The sequence below is a fragment of the Mytilus galloprovincialis genome, chromosome 9 (assembly GCF_965363235.1).
Source record: "Mytilus galloprovincialis chromosome 9, xbMytGall1.hap1.1, whole genome shotgun sequence".
NCBI classification, from domain to species: domain Eukaryota; kingdom Metazoa; phylum Mollusca; class Bivalvia; order Mytilida; family Mytilidae; genus Mytilus; species Mytilus galloprovincialis.
The window spans coordinates 93046657-93063522 of NC_134846.1; the positions used below are offsets into that span (position 1 = coordinate 93046657).

Sequence of the window (16866 nt, forward strand, 5' to 3'; positions counted from 1 at the left end):
TATTTTAATATGGGATTGAAGTAAATTGCCTTTAGTTTATATAGATTTATTACAATCCATTAATTATAGATGTTCTGATAATAAACTATAATAAGTGTGGACACATGTGAATGTCTTACTTACATAATTTATAATATGTAAGACTGCTGATACTTATATTGAATTACACACATTAGATTTTAATGAAAAATTATGAATTGTAGCAAAATCAATCAAGAAAAAAGAGTTGATTTTTAAGGGAAACTATAAACTGTCTTATTCAGAAAGTATTATATTTTTACAGCTGCTACCTAAGTCTTAGCTTTTGACTTGGTCCATACAACAAGACCTGCAAGTTAAGGTCAACCTTGTCGGACAGATAATCTTAATCTCTAAAGCATACACAGAATACATTTGGCCTATTGTGAGTACAGGGGACTATTCCAGTATGTCCAATGCATTGATGAGAGTTCCTGTGAACAGATTACCAACACAACACAATCTAATTACAATTAAATCTCCACACTTGTTCAGTGTTGTTCCTATGAACAAGGAGGAAGTGCTGATATTTAATTTTAATTAGATTGATCCCAATATGTCCAAGTTCTAAAATCTTTACATAATTTATACTATTATAATATATAACAAGTGAAACTGCGAGCTACTGCTCACTGATGATACCCCCGCCGCAAGTGGATAATATTAATAGTGTAAAAATATGCAAGTGTTCGGTAAACAGAAAGTTGTCGAGTGATGAATCTGAAAACGCATCACACGGTATAGCTGACTTATAAAAATCCTGAAACCAAATTTCAGAAATCCTTGTATTGTAGTTCCTGAGAAAAATGTGACGAAAATTTTTAACTTGGTTATGTGTAAAATCATACAAGTGTAAACAGGAAGTAGTCGTGTGATGAATCTGAAAACGCATCACACGGTATAGCTGACTTATATAAATCCTGAAACCAAATTTCAGAAATCCTTGTATTGTAGTTCCTGAGAAAAATGTGACGAAAATTTTCAACTTGGCTATCATGTGTAAAATCATACAAGTGTTCGGTAAACAGGAAGTTGTCGAGTGATGAATCTGAAAACGCATCACACGGTATAGCTGACTTATATAAATCCTGAAACCAAATTTCAGAAATCCTTGTATTGTAGTTCCTGAGAAAAATGTGACGAAAATTTTCAAATTGGCTATCATGTGTAAAATCAGACAAGTGTTCGGTAAACAGGAAGTTGTCAAGTGATGAATCTGAAAACGCATCACACGGTGTGGCTGACATATATAAATGTTGATACCAAATTACAGAAAGGGTGGATGTGTAGTTCCTGAGAAAAATGTGACGGAAGTTTCATGGGACGGACTGACTGACTGACTGACGGACGGACTGATGGACGGACGGACTGACAGACAGAGGTAAAACAGTATACCCCCCCTTTTTTAAAGCGGGGGTATAATTATAATATTTGGATTAGAAGATGTTTTCTAAAATCAAGACTTTTCAGTCAATGAAATATCAATGTTCAGCTATAGACTATATATATATATATATGTTATACATATAATTTTTATTGTAAGTATCCTTTCAGCAAAACAACTGGTTATACTTATATAACTGACACATGCATGTTTAATTCCAAGTTACATTCTTTATTTTTTAATTGTTTTAATATGATTCTTATCACAGATAATATATAATAAATATTTCCATATGCCTTGTTAGTTCATGAATGACCAAGTTGGCATATTTATTTGTCCTTCGTCCTCCGTAACTATTGGAAACAAATTTATAACCAATAGAACAACATGTCAAATTAACAATAACACACTATCAGTGCATGTGTGTCAATAATGTATAATACACAAAACAATTCCACATAAAGTTTTGTTGCAAATGCATAAGTCAATACAAAGTATAGTTCAGCTATAGACTATATATATATATATATGTTATACATATAATTTTTATTGTAAGTATCCTTTCAGCAAAACAACTGGTTATACTTATATAACTGACACATGCATGTTTAATTCCAAGTTACATTCTTTATTTTTTAATTGTTTTAATATGATTCTTATCACAGATAATATATAATAAATATTTCCATATGCCTTGTTAGTTCATGAATGACCAAGTTGGCATATTTATTTGTCCTTCGTCCTCTGTAACTATTGGAAACAAATTTATAACCAATAGAACAACATGTCAAATTAACAATAACACACTATCAGTGCATGGGTGTCAATAATGTATAATACACAAAACAATTCCACATAAAGTTTTGTTGCAAATGCATAAGTCAATACAAAGTATACTTTTGTCATAACATCCCCAGATCTATAAATAGAATCAACTTGTTGTGCCTTCATTATCTGATGAGTCTGCATTGTCTGTTAACATTCCAAATTTTTTCAACACTTTATGTTGTCTTGTTGTCCTGAGTGTTTTTAAATCACCAGCATATTGTTGTTCCCTCACTAACTGTTTCTTCTGCTCCTGGAGATCCAGTTGGTGAGCTTTGTAAGCACGGGTTATATTTATAAGATCTAGTAATTCTTTCCTCAGCTGTCTATTTTCTGTCTTAATTCTATTTGTGTGATCTGTTAAACATTGAATGGCTTCCTGAAATTAGATAGATAAAATTTCTATTACTTTTGATTGAGATTTTGGTAACACGAAAAGGAACCAGTAAATCTAACCTGGTACTTTCATATATCAAGTTCAACCTATATATCCTCTAAGTGAACTCTAGAGTGGTGGACTTTAATTTTTACCATCATTTGATGACAATGCACCTAGCTTAGAAAGACAGAGGTTTAAGATCTAACCACTGCACTAGATCAAATATAGTCAAAGAGAAACTTGGATAGAGGTTGGTTAACAATGAAAATAAGGTGAAATAAACAGATGATGATATGCCTGTCGTCTTGTGTGGAAGTTTTATGCAATAATAATAACTAGTTTCTTAGAAAGTTTTATGCAATAACCATATATTGTTTTTGTTTTTGAGATACGGCGGAACATGTGAACCCACCCACTCTTTTTTTTTACAAAAAAACAAATATCACTAAAATAAAATTTTGAATCAAAACAGATCTTAAGATCAATATAACAAAGATATGTGTGTAAAGTTTTAAGCAATAATCATAAATTGTTTTTGAGATACGTTGTGACATGTAAAAAAACTCCCCTTTTTTTTTACAAAATACTCAATTAATCATAAATAAAGTTTTGAATCATCACCAAAAGGTATACATACTTTTAGATTAATATAACAAAGAAGTGTGTAAAGTTTTAAGTAATAATCATAAATCGTTTTTGAGATATTGCGCAACATGTTAAAAAACCTCCCCCTTTTTTACAAAATACTCAATAGCTCCAAGAATGAAATTTGAGTAATCACCAAAAAGTCTACAGATCTTAGTTAATATAACTAAGAAGTGTGTAAAGTTTTAAGCAATACTTCAAATTCTTTTTTGTGATACAGTGCGACATGTGACCCCCGCCCCCCCCCTCCCCCCCCTCCTGTTTTAGTTACAAAGTGCCGTAACTAAAAACTTTTAATCTTATTTTCACTAAAAAAGTATACAGATTATTTGATCATCAATTGAAACAACTGTATTAAGTTTTATGAAATTTGGATAAGTTACGGTGTGACATGATTACGCTGGACAGACAGACATTTGAATACCATAATACGTCCCGTCAAATTTTTTTTACGGGTGTATAAAAAAATTGACGTGTCCAACAGGAACTTCGCAACATAATGCATGTATACAAAATAGGACGTGTGTCCAGGTCCTCTAGCTACAGAAATATAAAGCTAATCATACAAATGGTTCTGTTGCCACTACTTGTCTACAATCTATGTTTAAAATGCAACTCTTTTCAAATATTTAAAAACACGAAACTACAAATTTATGACCTAACTGTTTCAAAGTGTTTCAAATCTCTTATATCATGTATATAGAATTCTTCTTGTACAAATTTAGTTAAAACCAATTCAAGATCTATTTTTTAATGAATCTGATAAATAAAGATTGTCTGTGACATTTTAAAATAATTGCAGTTTATTCTATCTTATTTAAGCTATCAAATTATTTATGTCTAGAACTATACAAGATTAACATCATTTCAGTAAATAATTATGTTACAGACAAAACTTGTAAAGTATGTCAACCTATCAAACTCTAAAAAAATAAAGTCATCTATCTGAGACATCTACTTTAATAATTCTTACCAGGGGAGATAATCATCTTATGACATACATACTGCAAAACTTACAATTATTGATAAAGTTTACCCTTTTAAACCATGTGCTACAAGTCATTTAAATTGCAGTGCATAAAACAAATCCTGAAAACTACCCCATAATTGACCCCCCGACCCCCCCCCCCCTCCCCTCAAACATTTTTGTACCTAAAACAGAGCAATTTTGTATTATTTCTTGACCGGAAAGGTTCATAAAAACCTTTATGGACACACACACTAACATTTTTATGGACACACACACAATCATTTTTATTGTATCATATATGTCTTGAAATGAAAAGTTACAAATAAAATCACACTATCAAATTATCTTTTATGATGCAAGTAAATTATATTTCAATTAATCAGAAATCCTACAACTAATAGGAAATAGTAGAGAAAACCTTTTAATAATTCCTCATAAAGTCATTCAAAGACCAGTAACTCTAAATTGTCTCTTTAAAACTAGTGGTATGTCATAAATTGTCTCATTTGATCATAATTTTTACTCTTTTCCCCATGAAACTCACTATAACATATCATTCAAACCAAATATTACAGCACAAAATATTTTATCACAAACAGGAAGATTAAGAAATAATTGAAAACTGAGATAATATCATTTATAAAGTTTAAAAGCAATTTAATAAATGAAGTTTTAATTGATCTTCTTGTCCTGGTATTTAATTGTGGTGCTTGGATATGAATCAATTTAGTTTAGCTCAGGTACTAAAAGGTCAACAAAGATATATAACCTTTAACAAAATCATATAAACACTGCAATTCAATTTCAGACTAATATCCAATTATTTAATGTATCATAATGTAATGGCCATTCAATGTGGAAACAGAAGTATGTAGGCTTTTTGACCGAGGATAAAATATTCATTAGAAATTATTTATGTGGGTGCAAAACAAACATGTAAAAACTAAGACTAAATTCTAACTTTGTACCAATTTGACTAGATAATGATATGCAACATAAAACTCAGATAATACATGTACGATTCGCTCGTGTATGTAACAATGTTTTAGATTTTAACGAGAGAAATTTATGTATTACTGAAAAATTATTACACCAGGGTTTTCGATATCACAAACTAGTAAAAACATTTACTAAATTTTATCATCGGTATAAAGACATCATTCGTAAATATAGCTCAACATGCAGACTTCTAATACGTTCAGGTATTTCACATCCAATTTTTTATGGAAATATTCTTTATAAAGCACAAAGGTGTCAGTATTCACCTCAGAAACTTACAAAACCTTTGAATAGACTTATTAAGAAGGAATATAATTACGATACTGTTGTCAAGTCATTAAAGATTGCATATTTTGGCGTTAATATTGGCTCACTGATAAGGTCTTTGCATCGGAACTAAACACATTTATTCTAAAAACAGTTGTTGGCATGACACGGGTTATGTTCTTCTCATATATGTTATGATGGTATGATACTAAACCCCTAACGGGAAGGATTGTGCCTGATGTTCATATGATGAAATCATAATCTTTGCTAGTAGTCTGTTGTTATTTATGTATTATTGTCATTTTGTTTATTTTCTTTGGTTACATCTTCTGACATCAGACTCGGACTTCTCTTGAACTGAATTTTAATGTGCGTATTGTTATGCGTTTACTTTTCTACATTGGTTAGAGGTATAGGGGGAGGGTTGAGATCTCACAAACATGTTTAACCCCGCCACATTTTTGCGCCTGTCCCAAGTCAGGAGCCTCTGGCCTTTGTTAGTCTTATATTATTTTAATTTTAGTTTCTTGTGTACAATTTGGAAATTAGTATGGCTTTCATTATCACTGGACTAGTATATATTTGTTTAGGGGCCAGCTGAAGGACGCCTCCGGGGGCGGGAATTTCTCGCTACATTGAAGACCTGTTGGTGATCCTCTGCTGTTGTTTATTTATTTGGTCGGGTTGTTGTCTCTTTGACACATTCCCCATTTCCTTTCTCAATTTTACAATATATATATCTTTTTAAATCAATCTAAATCAATGTAGATTGAGTGTTTATAAAGAAATTTAAATAACAAGAGTGCACACACTGAAATGTCTCGCCTTCTTTACTAATCATTGATATTATGTTGATAGTCCTAAGTATAAAGCGTTATTACAACTGTCACATAAACTTAACATTAAACAAGATAGTTAAACAAAGACCAATGAACCATGAAAATGAGGTCAAGGTCAGATGAACCATACCAGGCAGACATGTACAGCTAACAATGCTTCCATACAACAAATATAGTTGACCTATTACTTATAGTTTAAGAAAAATAGACCAAAACACAAAAACTTAACACTGTCCAATGAACCGTGCAATTGAGGTCATGGTCAAATAAAACCTGCGGGACTGACATATAGATCATAATATATTTCCATACACCAAATATAGTTGACCTTTGGCATATAATATTAGATAAAAAGATCAAAACTTAAAAAATTAACTTTAACCACTGAACCATGAAAATGAGGTCAAGGTCAGATGACATCTGCCCGCTAGACATGTACACCTTACAATCATTCCATACAACAAATATAGTAGACCTATTGCATAAAGTATGAGAAAAATAGACCAAAACACAAAAACTTAACTATAACCACTGAACCATGAAAATGAGGTCAAGGTCAGATGACACCTGCCAGTTGGACATGTACACCTTCCAGTCCTTCCATACACCAAATATACTACAGTGTTCTCCCCAGGCCGTTTTAGCGTCGCGGTACCGCGACGCTATATGTTTTCACCGTGATGCTATAATAATTCCCGCGACGCTATAATTATTTTGAAGATGCTATTTTACTTGTCCTCAATTTTGAACTTTCATCTATTATCGATTATGATCATAAAAGTTATATCACCTTTAATTGTAATCCCTTTAAGTCGGACACTAAAGGCAATTAAGAGATTAAATAGCTAGGTGTTAATTGCCCTCAGGGTGATAACTGTAAAAGTGTTTGGATGCGAATATCCCAAGCTGACACTTGTGACATGACTAATACCACGTGTCTGCAATCACCAATATCGACATGGAGAAATGCAATCACAAAACAATTCGAAATCAACGTTTTGTATTACGAAATTTCAGAGATTAAAACGATTTTTATTTTTTTTAAAAAGGTCGTTTATTTGTGCAACTCTCCAAAAATTACTTTCTTTCTCTTCCGGTAATACGAGAGCGAGAATTTTGGTTTAAAGCTAAAATAAGTTTAATACTTCTATAAAAAGTTATCATAATTGGCTTAAGTTTATTTTTAATCCATTTAATGCATTAAAAGCGTCTTATTCATTCACAATCTCTTGTTAAACAATGTTTATTCTCGGACTCATTATCGTAAATTTTACTACGGCCGCCATTGCACATTTTTGTGTAAACTACGGATCGGAACCGGACCAGATATGACAAAAATCCGCATTTTCACGATAATGACAACAGATGGACAGTAGACAGAAAAATTAAACCAAAAGAGAAAACTACGCATTAACAGACTATTTGTTAGATAACTTTGTTAAAAATACATATCATTTTGATGTAAAGATAAGAAACAACAGGACCTAATTCATTGAGTGGCATGAAACAGAGACATATAATACAATTGTACAATTGTATTATATGTCTCTGCATGAAACAATGAATTTCATAAACATGATAAAAAAAAGTTTTTAAATTGATTTTTTTTTGCTTCTTTTGCTACTTTATCTTTACTTGATATAATATAAAAAGTAGTTAATTTTGTGTACTAGATAATTTAGTTTTGTATAAATACAGGTTGCACTGTAATGAACCATTCATTCATTTGACTTATTGTTGGGTAACTGAAACCACATATTTATTTTTATTTGGCACAAGAGGAAAAAAATAATTCTGTAACTATAAATGAATAAAGAAGACATAAACTGAAACAACTGTTTTTGTGGTTATAGTTTAATTGTATTCTCAGTTATGAATTGAACAATATAAACTAAAACATATAAAGGAAATAAAGCATCAACACGACGCGACAAACGACATTAAAAAAATACAGTTATTTTTTTTTACGCAAAATGTGATGCTATCCAAAATTTCTGGGGAGAACACTGATACTAGCCCTATTGCTTATAGTATCTGAGATATGGACTTGACCACCAAAACTTAACCTTGTTCACTGATCCATGAAATGAGGTCGAGGTCAAGTGAAAACTGTCTGACGGGCATGAGGACCTTGCAAGGTACGCACATACCAAATATAGTTATCCTATTACTTATAATAAGAGAGAATTCAACGTTACAAAAATTCTGAACTTTTTTTCAAGTGGTCACTGAACCATGAAAATGAGGTCAAGGACATTGGACATGTGACTGATGGAAACTTCGTAACATGAAGCATCTTTATACAAAATATGAAGCATCCAGGTCTTCCACCTTCTAAAATATATAGCTTTTAAGAAGTGAGCTAACACCGCCGCCGCTGCCGCCGTAGCCGCCGCCGGATCACTATCCCTATGTCGAGCTTTCTGCAACAAAAGTTGCAGGCTCGACAAAAATGCTTAAATTTAATAAATTTTAAAATGTTATTTTCTTTTTTTCAAATCAGATCTGACACTTCCAAACTAACAATGTGACTTGATAATTGTTTTCAATAACGATTGATTTTAACCATTTCACTAGCTATTGAATTTAACCAGAAAAGTCATCTATGACTAAGTCATTATTTGATTTTTGGTGTTTTAACGTTATTTTTAAGCACCACATTTAGGCTACTTCGTGGCGGCCAGTTTGTATTGGTGGAGGAAGCTGGAATGCACAGAAAAAAAACACTGACCTTCAATAGGGAAACTGACAATCCTAGTCAATTAAGATTGGAGTCAAGTGGGTTGACTAAGTCATAATAAAGATAAACTACAATACTTCATTACAAAGAAGGGTGTCTTTATTATGGCAGCTCTGAGTGATTATCATGATGGTTAACAATAATATGTGTTCAAAATAAGGGAGATAATTCATATTATTGAACTTCACATACATATGATCCAAATGACAAATTTGATTGGTTAATACAAGGGGATAATTTAACTCTATTAAACGATTCAACAAGAGACAATTTTTTTCATAAACACCTAAATAATGTAAGCAACTGCAGGCCTTCAATAATGAGCAAAACCAAAATTGTATAGCACACTGACATGAGAAAATGTAGAACAATTTAGAGAAAAAAAGCAAACTACCTGTTTGCACCCGTCCTAAGTCAGAAATCTGATGTACAGTAGTTGTCGTATGTTTTATAGTTCATACATGTTTCTCGTTTCCCGTTTTTATATAGATTAGATTGTTGGTTTTCCTGTTTGAATGGTTTTACATTAGAAATTATTTGGGACCTTTTATGGCTTGCTGTTTGGTGTGAGCTAAGGCTCCATGTTAAAGGCCATACTTTGACCTATAATGGTTTACTTTTATAAATTGTGATTTGGATGGAGAGTTGACTCATTGGCACTCATACCATATCTTCCTATATCTATATACAAGACTTTTAAAAGAACAAACAAAAAATGAAAAAAACAAATATGATATAGTCATCCATCAACAACATAACCACTGATTTACAGGTCTCACACATGTCACAGGCACATACACAGTGGTATTGGTTTAAGGTAGCACAATACAAAGATTTTATAACTCCAACTCCCAAGTTTTAAAATGCTGTAACTTTCTTAATAATGCTTGAAAATTTATAAAAGTGGTAGTTTTGGATAGCTAACAGATTACTCTTTCAAATTAATGCAATGTTAGTATTATGCAACAATTATGTAACCAATTATAATATTAACTGTGTCTAAAATATTTTTCACCAAATTTCCACTTTCAAATGAAATTAGCTTTTTCATAGGTATCCCTAGAGGGTCGATTTTATGATATGTTGTTCTTATGGCCATTATCTACAAAAGGGTGTCTCAGATTTCAGATAGAATGTATAGAACAAATTTTACACCTAATTTAACATTATCTTCTTTTATGTGGTTAGGATGTTTACACTAATTAGAGATTTATGAGAGAATGGAATACCATAGAGACAATCTGAGACACACTTTTGAAGCCCATGATGTGTTGATTAAGATTTCGTTAAAATTTTCTGCATAGTTAAAAAGATGATAGAGCTAAATTCATTCAAGTGAACTTATCCACATTTTGCCACTAGTTACATAATAATTGATTACATAATGATTGCATAATAAAAATATTGCATTCATTTAAAAGATTTATCTTTTATCTATCTATATATACCTCTTTTGTTATTTTCTATGCATTCATAAGAAAGTTACAGCATTTCAAAGGTAAGTGATTGGAAGTAAAAAAATCTTTGTATTGTGCTACCTTAAACAAGTTTATGAGGTTACATTTTAACAGCAATGTTTATTGGCATGCAATACATGTTGTTTAATTACCTTATTAGCTAATCTCTCTAGTGTATTAATCTTCTCTCTAGAATCTTCCTCATATTCTTTCTTGTCTTTAAGGAAGGTAGATTTAACTTGTTGTATTGTGTCGGAATGCTTAGCTCTCATCTGCATCACTTCAGCTTCAAGGCTTTTTATCTTAGACAATTGTTCATCTTGTAAATCCTTTATTTAATCAAAAGACATGGCATGATTTTTATTGTTGCATATAAAAAAACAAATATTACCAAAATTGTTTTTAAAAGTAAGGTAATAACACCTGATTTAAAGTGCTTTTTTATCTTTTAAATCTTTTGCATGTAATGTTATAAAACTTATACTATCACATCAGTAGATTAACAAATAAACAATTCCTTATTTGGAGTTTTTTGTTTTCATTTTTGTCTATTAGTATTTGGTGAAGAACGACTCAAAATAACCTGAAAATAACCAGACATAATTATTATTAACTGAAAAAATCATTCTATAAAGATTCCTTTCTCTTTGTATTAACATATATTCTTGAAGCGGTAATAGTTTAGTGCTTCCTATATAGTTGTCTTTCAAGTACAGATTTTTTTTTTATAAATTACAATTCTGCAGTTGTTTTTACTGCAAATTTTCAATTGTTACTTTTTACCAATATCTATAAAGAATGTCTCTGTTGTCATTACTTGTTACCTTATATTCTTGAAGTTGTGAAAGTTCTTCTGTTGTTTTTCTATCATTACTTGTTACCTTATATTCTTGAAGTTGTGAAAGTTCTTCTGTTGTTTTCTATCATTACTTGTTACCTTATATTCTTGAAGTTGTGAAAGTTCTTCTGTTGTTTTCTATCATTACTTGTTACCTTATATTCTTGAAGTTGTGAAAGTTCTTCTGTTGTTTTCTATCATTACTTGTTACCTTATATTCTTGAAGTTGTGAAAGTTCTTCTGTTGTTTTTCTATCATTACTTGTTACCTTATATTCTTGAAGTTGTGAAAGTTCTTCTGTTGTTTTCTATCATTACTTGTTACCTTATATTCTTGAAGTTGTGAAAGTTCTTCTGTTGTTTTCTATCATTACTTGTTACCTTATATTCTTGAAGTTGTGAAAGTTCTTCTGTTGTTTTCTATCATTACTTGTTACCTTATATTCTTGAAGTTGTGAAAGTTCTTCTGTTGTTTTTCTATCATTACTTGTTACCTTATATTCTTGAAGTTGTGAAAGTTCTTCTGTTGTTTTTCTATCATTACTTGTTACCTTATATTCTTGAAGTTGTGAAAGTTCTTCTGTTGTTTTTCTATCATTACTTGTTACCTTATATTCTTGAAGTTGTGAAAGTTCTTCTGTTGTTTTTCTATCATTACTTGTTACCTTATATTCTTGAAGTTGTGAAAGTTCTTCTGTTGTTTTCTTCAAGGTATTTTCTTTCTCCATCAAAAGTTTTTGTAGTGCTTCCTTTTTCTCATTAAATTCTAGTTCCATGAGACTTTTCTCGTCTTGTATGTCCTGAATTTCGTGTTTGTAATGGTCACTGAGCGTTATAATGGCCGTCTTTCTCATGGTTTCTTTTGTATCCATATAACTCATGTACTCATGCTACAACATATGACGTTAAGCAATCATCAATGAATCAATCCAAGAAATATGTAGACAAACTTAAGTCTAGTATATATGTTACAGTAAATAGGTGAAATTAGGAATTACATGTAATTACTAAAATTTAGGAATTACAGGTAATTCCCGATGCACTTAGTTAATACAAGTAATTCCTTAAACGGCCCAGTTATTACCAGTAATTACTAATTTTAAAATGAATTTTTACACCTATTTACTGACTGCTAAAACAATGTTGTATTATGGTTAGATGATCAAAAGTTATGGTAATACTAACTAGAAGATCAGTTAGTACTCTTAAAATTTTGAATGGTTGATTTGTATAAAAAAAATCTATTGAATAAATATGGACCTTCAAATATTTGGTTAAATCAGAGTAACTTTAGTTTTAATCCAAAATGGTTAAAGTTGACCATTTTACAGATAATTTTTTACCAATTTCAGCAGACATGGAAATCAGAAATGGAAAATTCTCCCAAAGCATTATGTTTTAACTTTTTAAAGAAAACTTTGAATTTGAAGAATATTTAGACTTATTACCTTATAAAGATAAGATAAAGTTATGTCATTAGCTTCTAGATATAAAAAAAAAAAATATCTTTTTTTTGTTGTTAAATCATTAATAAAAATGATATATTGAAATTAGAATTCACTGTTAGCAGCCAATCTGGTTCTATTTGGGGTTCGTGTTGTTTATTCTTGAGTTTTCTATGTTGTGTCATGTTTACTATTGTTTTTCTGTTTGTCTTTTTCATTTTTAGCCATGGCGTTGTCAGTTTGTTTAAGATTTATGAGTTTGACTATCCCTTTAGTATCTTTCGTCCCTCTTTTGTTAAATTAGCTGAGAAACAAGGTTGATGAGTTGTGCACTTGCGAGTGAATATTTGGACCTCATTGAATACCTTCAATTCAACCCCTAGCTGGAGATGGGTTATTGATGTATTAAGCTATTAAAATTGTAAGGGTTTTGCAGAACAAATAGTCTCGCCTTCTTTTGCTGTTAATCGCAGGCTCAACAAAAATGAGAAAAAAATATTGAAATTTTCCTCTAGATACTATCTTTTGACTAGTACTGTAAGAAGCTTCTGTCAAAATTGGGTAAAAATACAGGATGGTTTATAAATTCTAATGTTTTAAAAACTTTAACTGCAGAGTGTATGTAATGTTAACTGGGGGAAAACTAGTCCTTTTATAAGTAATATACGAAAAAAAGGATTTTTTCTCAAACTTTACTTTTGGATATTATCTTATGATCATAAGCATTAGTCTTCTGTCCAAGTTTGGTAGAAATCCAGGATATTTGGAGAAAATGATTTTAAAGTTTTAAACCACAGTGCATGATGGAGATTTTAGTTTAACAAAATTATGAAAATCAATTTTGAATTGATATCATTGTCTTGCATGCATATATTTACGGAGTTTCAAAACCTATAAAACAACCATTTTCCAGTTTCAATTCATAAAACACTAAAGAGTATGCACTTTTGATGTGTCTTATATTCCAACATCCCTATGTAAGCTCCCTTAAAATACCCTACCCTTTACTTTTTTATTTGGTATCTTGAATTATGTTTTGAATTTTAAAACAAAAACATCAAGTTAGTAAATAGCTGTAAAAATGACATTAAAAATCAGTGATTACCAGTAATCACTGAAACAACTAGTAAATACATGTAATTACTAAATTGGCTAGTAATTACAGGTATTTACTGAAATGTTTAGTAATTACATGTAATTCCTAATTTCACCTATTTACTGTAACATATATATAACAAAACAAATAATTTCAAGACCTATATTCAGTATGAAATTTTAAAAATATTGTGTTGACTGTTATATTCTAAAGTTACCTCATAGAATGTTTCTGATGTTTATGATGTACATGTACATGTAAATACAAAATATAAATAAACTTAAAAATTTCATTTTGACCAAATAGAAATTTCAAAATCAGTTGTTGCCATTTTTTTCTGTTTTTAAAACTGTCAATTAAATAGTAGCTTGACATGCTATAATTGTACACATTACAATAAAACTGACTGTATCAATAAGACTGAAATGTTCATAACTTTCTCCAGTTGTTTAGTAAAGGTCATAAACTTATATACTATATCAGCAAATATAAGGACATTCGACACCTAACTACAGTAACATCTATAATTATTTTAACTTTTAAACGTTACATATATATGTAATTGTAATTGTACTGGTATACACACTTACGCTTTCCATTTTAACTCTATTAGCTTCCTGCTGTAACCATTCATGTTCTTTACGTCTGACGGAGAATTAAGGAAAATCAACACACACCATAACTCACATTACAACTATTGGGAAAGATATGAATATCCTTTGGGGTCTTCATCAAACATGTACCCAATGAAGGTTGTCCAGTATAATGGACACTGAAGATGGTATTAAAATATTAATGATATGATCTTTGATTTTGAAATCATAACTTATGTTATATGCAATTATTTTGATCAATGGTTTAGATTGGATGACAATTAAAGTAAAATCAATCTTCTTGTCAGTAATTTATTCTAGGGAAGATGACAAACAATGTATTGAATTCCCGAAAGTATTGACATGTAATTTCCTATATTAAGTAAAAAAACTAACATTTTGCACCTGGAAATCTTCTTTAAACATAATTTCATAATCAATACTGGAGAAAACCTGAGAATAGGGCTCTTCACAGTTAGTTCGGCCATATTGGATAGGGAGCAGATTTTCAAAATGGAGGTACAAATGGTGTGAAAAATACGGGAACACATCATTAAAACTGAGCAGTTGCTTGGAAACACACATAGGATTTCCAATACTTTCATACTATTTCCACCTCTTTCAAAAAAATCTGCCCCTATCCAATATGGCCGAAACTAACCGTGAAGAGCCCTATTTGCAAAATAGAAGCCTCATTTGATGACAAATTCAACTGAAGGCAATATATCTAACACAACATAATCTTATATTATTTATCAATGTTATGTCTTTTTTCTATATGGTGTATAACCATTAATATTGTCATGTGCAGTGTATGAAATACATGCAGTATATCATATAAGTAATAATTAATAACAGTAAGAAAAGATACAGTTCTTGTACTCTTGCTCTGTTGGTTTCTAGTTCATTTGTAACTTTTTCCAGTCTGAAAATAAAAACAGTATAATTATATACATGTATTATATCATCATTCATTATTTAGAATATGTATTCCATGACATTAATTTATAAGATCCTTTTATTTGATAGATAATTCAGCTGATCTATAATATTTCATCAATAGATAATTTACAAAATAATGAATACATGGTATATATACATGATATATCATGTATATATACATGATATATCATGTAATACATGATATATCATGTATATTATGTACTGTGTTACAATGCTAGATAAAAACTGATGAGGAAAGATTACACCCAGTCACCGAAAAGCTTTTTATTCACCAATATTTTAATATGAGGACGAATTTCCCCTATTACGGTAGAAAAAAATCAATAATAAAAAAAAAAAATCTGGAAAATTTCCCGAATTTTTTATTCTACAAAAAAGACTAATGAACTCAAAATCGTTAACTTTTTTCCCAGACTTTTACAAATGGCCGCATCTGCATAGAAATCTACTTCCTTTTCTCATTTTCCTGTCTTGTTGGCATGAGACTTGGAATAAAATAGATATTTATCAGTCTAGTAAAATATTTAGAAAGAAACTCAATCAATACATGCAACATGATGCAATACTAATTCATTTTCAAAAATTGTTTGTTATGAAAAAAACATTACCTGCTGACAGCTTTTCTGTGTTTACATTGAATATGACCATGATGACGTCAGAACTTAAACAACGTCACAACTAAAATCCCTACCAACAGAACCAAAATCGGAAATGTCACGGTATTTCTGTTTCTTTTATTTACACGTTTGAATTACAAATAATAATTTATACAGACTTCATCCCCATTCACAGGTAATGCCTGCCTCATATTAAAATAATGTGCAAACAGACCGCAAATAGTAAAAAAATAACATAAGGACATAAGAGCTACGGTTACGCAGCTAACCTGATACCAGATTTTAAGTACATGTGGTGTTGTCTGTTGAGTGTTGTCGGTACATAAAACAAAGAGACTAAGTACACAAATTCATAAAGCTATTGTCAATTTGAATTCTTAACACTACCTCAAAGGAATATTAGAATCATGTATTTTGATATGTTCTATGACAGTTGACTCACTCTTGTTGTAATATGACTTCTTTCTCTGATGGTTCTGGAGTTCTGGGCTTTTCTTGTCCTTCTCCTGCACCGTCATCTTTGTCTCCTTTACCTCCCTTCTTTCCTTTCTTTCCTTTTCCCTTTTTCCCTTTCTTGGGTGGCATGATTTAGATCTTTTTTTAAACTTTATCAAATGGCGTCACTGGTGACTACGGTAACGAAGAACTAGATAAAATAACTATTTCGCGTCCGGATTTTGGTAATTCTTATCCTTCATAAATTGTCTTCAAATGGTTTTAAACATTAGAAATCTTTAAAGAGAATTTAAGCAAATTTATTTTAGCTTTGGTAATTTTTGAAATGTTTGGTTT

General features: G+C 30.6%; 1 protein-coding gene across 1 annotated transcript; it reads right to left on the bottom strand.

Moving 5' to 3' along the window:
• Window positions 1-1513: 1513 nt before the first annotated feature.
• LOC143046393 (coiled-coil domain-containing protein 166-like) lies at window positions 1514-16723 on the bottom strand. Its single transcript, XM_076219536.1, has 6 exons — window positions 16517-16723; window positions 15366-15419; window positions 14492-14546; window positions 12026-12250; window positions 10676-10852; window positions 1514-2606 (listed from the first exon to the last, which is right to left on the bottom strand). Exons 1-6 carry the CDS (start codon window positions 16657-16659, stop codon window positions 2334-2336), a joined length of 927 nt encoding a protein of 308 aa, XP_076075651.1. The 5' UTR covers window positions 16660-16723; the 3' UTR covers window positions 1514-2333.
• Between the last annotated feature and the right edge of the window lie 143 nt (window positions 16724-16866).